Source organism: Leptodactylus fuscus, chromosome 3, assembly GCF_031893055.1.
Source record: "Leptodactylus fuscus isolate aLepFus1 chromosome 3, aLepFus1.hap2, whole genome shotgun sequence".
Taxonomy (NCBI): domain Eukaryota; kingdom Metazoa; phylum Chordata; class Amphibia; order Anura; family Leptodactylidae; genus Leptodactylus; species Leptodactylus fuscus.
In genome coordinates, this window is record NC_134267.1 from 128534441 (window position 1) to 128538883 (window position 4443).

At 46.8% G+C, this 4443-nt stretch overlaps 1 protein-coding gene across 2 annotated transcripts; it reads left to right on the forward strand.

The window, feature by feature from the left end:
• The first annotated feature begins 490 nt into the window (after positions 1–490).
• On the forward strand, positions 491–4175 carry EEF1A1 (eukaryotic translation elongation factor 1 alpha 1). 2 transcript variants are annotated; one of them, XM_075268314.1, is made up of 8 exons: positions 491–640; positions 1665–1839; positions 2184–2363; positions 2528–2824; positions 2942–3092; positions 3197–3453; positions 3534–3768; positions 3851–4175. In XM_075268314.1, the coding sequence occupies exons 2-8, from the start codon at positions 1696–1698 to the stop codon at positions 3973–3975; spliced, it is 1389 nt and encodes a 462-aa protein (XP_075124415.1). In that variant the 5' UTR covers positions 491–640; positions 1665–1695; the 3' UTR covers positions 3976–4175. The 2 variants fall into 2 exon arrangements, with proteins under 2 accessions (XP_075124415.1, XP_075124416.1); XM_075268315.1 differs by lacking the exon at positions 491–640 and having other exon boundaries at positions 1634–1839.
• The last annotated feature ends 268 nt before the right edge of the window (positions 4176–4443 follow it).

Consider the following 4443-nt stretch of genomic DNA (forward strand, 5'->3'; position numbering starts at 1 on the left):
CAGGAGGAGAGCAGCTCCAGTCACCGGCGGCCTGTGATATCACACCCCACATATAATATTCCCATGTACCGTGCCCATGTGTGCTGCCAGTAATAGGAGCCCCCTCTAATACCGGCACTACAGCGTACGGTCACACAGTGCCAAGCATGCCTGGGCAAAGAGCCGCCGACTCGTAATAACACATGGCCTAGGACCAGACCTACAAGGCCAGCTTACTAGTTACTCAATGGCAGCGCACTCCATGCTGTGCCCTATGGAACAGGCGCGGCCATCACACACAAGCCGGCTTCTGGGCACGCGTAATGGCGTCTGAGGCGCCGGCCACCCCTATAATGTTAGCGGCCACATCTTAGTATGGTACCGGACGCTATACGGGGCTTACACGCGCTACAAGCCTTCTATACAAACACTCTCCCGGGACCCGGATACCTCTAGTAATACGTGAAAATCCCCCACACATTCACCATTTACCGCTTCCTCTCACCCCTCCCCCAAGCCGGGGGATACAACACTCCGCCTCAAACACCCGGGAATTCTGGGCGGAATGACGTCATCGGCAAACCCCGCCCGGGCCCCTATATAAGAGTGACGCCCGCCGACTTCGATCTCTTCCTCACCGGGTCTGCGGCGAATTTATAAGGTAAGGCGAGCGGAGGTGGAGGCCTGGACTTTAGGCCGCGGGGTGTTGAGGGAAGCCTGGTGTGGCGAGGACGCTTCAGGAGATCGGGCTTACGATAGCTGGGGTTATGTAGGGATGCTGAGAACTATGGCCATTGCTTTATGAGGAGCGTCTGAGCTGTGGAGAATGGCCGGCCCTGCGTGCTGGATCCGCGGCCTACTTGGAATCTATCGGGGATCTCTGTGTATGGGAGCCATCCAGTACAGCGGAGTGGTTGTTCCCCCTTACTGATGTTAGGGCTAGGCTCGGCTAGCTGTATTTCTTGCTGGTTAGTCTCGATGAGTGTGTATTGCAGCTATTCTGCCAGCATGGCGCCTGTGCTTCGTGTAATGGCGGTACGTGGCTGGCTATAGCGTCTTCTGTCTATGATGGCTGGTTATGGCTTCTGCTGTGTCTGTGGTGGGGTATATATATATAATCTATACATATGCCGGGGGTCAGCTATTAGTGTGGCGAGCAGTCGGGGTGGTGGCGCCGCTAGTAGACGAGCGTGCTCTTCATGCGGCTTTGTGGCGTTAGTCTAATATGTATCGTGTGACTAGCTTCTTGTACCGTTGCGCTACTCCCCGGTACCGGCTGTCTTTTCCATCTCATGGCAGGGTTATTGGAGATGTGGCCGCTGCTCACGGCCGGCTGCCTTCAGTGCCGTGTACAATATAAAGATGGCGGCCGCTCTCCTTGTCTGCTGAGCGGGTTTCCTCTTCCACAAGATGGAGGACGATGAGTCACAGCTCACAAGACAAAGGAGGCCTGGAGCCGCGTGTGGGGCCCCGATCGTGCCCTGGTGACCGGAGAGCCCCCTCTTACCTCCATAGTGTGGGATTAGTCTTGTCTATTAGTCATATTTGTGTGGGTGTGGTGGATTACGGCAGCTGTGACTAGGCACGTGCTGTACACTGTGCTGTCAGCTAATGGAGTATTACAGCTCTTATGTCTTAGTCTTCTATACTATTTGACCTCCTGTTTTTAATAATTTATTTTAAAGGTGTCCATCGCCAAACATCTAAACACTCAAAATGGGAAAGGAAAAGACTCACATCAACATCGTCGTCATTGGACACGTAGATTCTGGCAAGTCCACAACAACTGGACATCTTATCTACAAATGCGGTGGTATTGACAAGCGTACCATTGAGAAGTTCGAGAAGGAAGCCGCTGAGGTAATTTCACATATGTTCATGGCAGATGTGCTTGCTGTCTGCACACTTTACTGTAATATAGTACTAATATAGTAATTTAAGCTGCAACCCTGTACAGTGGTAGTCACTCTAGGGACAGATGTGCTTGATATCTGAAAACTTCACTGGACCATAGTACTAATATAGTATTAATTTAAGCTGTAACCCTGTACAGTGGTAGTCACTCACTGTAAGGAGATAAGTACTAGGAATGTAACACCTAGTATTATAAGGCAAGAATCTGTCAGCTCACCCATCTGTGCCAGTATTATAATCTTGTACCGGAGCCCATGCTGTAAATAAATTGCTGACCTCTTTATCCACAGATGGGCAAGGGCTCCTTCAAGTACGCTTGGGTCTTGGACAAACTGAAAGCTGAACGTGAGCGTGGTATTACCATTGATATCTCTCTGTGGAAGTTTGAGACCAGCAAGTACTATGTCACCATCATTGATGCCCCTGGACACAGAGATTTCATCAAGAACATGATCACTGGTACTTCTCAGGTAAATTGCTCAGCTTGTTGGATTTATAGCTAGTTGTTAAACTTGTACACTTGTAGTTCAAAGTGGCTTTTTCCTTGATTGCAAAGCCTAGTGTTTTTGTATGTGCTGCAGTATGGTTTGCTTTAGTATAAAATTTATTAATTTCAATTGTTTTCTCTTCCTAGGCTGATTGCGCTGTCTTGATTGTTGCTGCTGGTGTGGGTGAGTTTGAAGCTGGTATCTCAAAGAACGGACAAACTCGTGAGCATGCTCTCCTGGCCTACACTCTGGGTGTCAAGCAGCTCATTGTTGGTGTCAACAAGATGGATTCCACCGAACCACCATACAGCCAGAAGAGATACGAAGAAATTTGCAAGGAAGTCAGCAGTTACATTAAGAAGATCGGATACAACCCAGATACTGTTGCCTTTGTGCCCATCTCTGGTTGGAACGGTGACAACATGCTTGAGCCCAGCTCCAACGTAAGTGTGTGGTTGTATTTGTCTGTGTTTCCTGCACTTGTACGTGATTTGTACAGTCCTGATGGAAAAGTGTAATGTTTTGTGTGTTTTTTTTTGTTTTTTTTTTTTAAACTATAGATGCCATGGTTCAAGGGATGGAGCATCACCCGTAAAGAAGGAACTAAAAGTGGAGTTACCCTGCTTGAAGCTCTGGACTGCATTCTGCCACCAAGCCGCCCCACTGACAAGCCTCTTCGTCTGCCTCTTCAGGATGTCTACAAGATTGGTGGTAAGTTGTTGTAAATGTGAATCGACTGTAGTACTGACATCAGCCTGTTTTAAGATATTAAAACAGTGACACGATTCCTGGATTAATCTTTCTTTGCCCTATAGGAATTGGAACAGTACCCGTCGGCCGTGTGGAAACTGGTGTCCTTAAACCAGGCATGGTGGTTACTTTTGCCCCAGTCAATGTAACAACTGAAGTTAAGTCAGTGGAAATGCATCATGAAGCTCTGAGCGAGGCTCTGCCCGGTGACAATGTTGGTTTCAACGTAAAGAACGTTTCTGTCAAGGACGTTCGTCGTGGTAACGTTGCTGGTGACAGCAAGAACGACCCACCTCTGGAAGCTGCTGAATTCACAGCACAGGTACTTGCTGTTCAAATCTTCTTTTAATGGAGCTGTAAATCTCTGTCCAGACTCTTTATTAATGCCCTCTTGTTCTTTAGGTTATTATCCTCAACCACCCTGGCCAGATCAGTGCTGGGTATGCACCTGTACTGGATTGCCACACAGCTCACATTGCTTGCAAGTTTGCTGAGCTGAAGGAGAAGATTGACCGTCGTTCTGGTAAGAAACTGGAAGAAAACCCCAAAACCCTGAAGTCTGGTGATGCTGCCATTGTTACAATGGTCCCTGGCAAAGCCATGTGTGTGGAGAGCTTCTCTGACTATCCTCCTCTTGGTGAGTACTTGGTCGTCTGAAGGGTCTTCTGTTTTTTTGTATTGAAAATGAATTATCTAACGCGGACTGTTCCTTCTTTTAGGGCGTTTTGCCGTGCGTGACATGAGACAGACCGTTGCTGTTGGTGTGATCAAGGCTGTTGAAAAGAAGTCAGCTACTGCTGGCAAAGTTACAAAGTCTGCTCAGAAGGCCCAGAAAACCAAATGAATATTCCAAAAATCAGATGCCACCTCAGTCTTAACCAGCGGTGGAAGATCGGTCTCAGAACTATTTGTTTTAATTGGCCATTTCAGTTTAATAGTAAAAGACTGGTTAATGATTACAATGCATCGTAAAAGCTTCAGAAGGAAAGGAATGTCTGTGGACCATTTTGTTTGTGGCAGTTTTAAGTTATTAGTGTTTTAAAACCAGTAATTTTTAAGTGGAAACAACTTGACCAAAATCTGTCACCAAAATTTGAGACCATTAAAAAGTTAATGATAACTATGAGTGTGGCCTGAATCAGTTTAAGTGGGCAATGTATGTCAAAATGTGGAATTGTTGGACAGTTTGATAACTGTCAGCTGAGGACATGGTTATTTTTACTCACCTTAACACCTGCATTTATATTTAAGACCATGTATGTTGCATTTTTGGTTAGTGTTAAGTCTTCTTCATAGGTGTTAATTTCAGTAA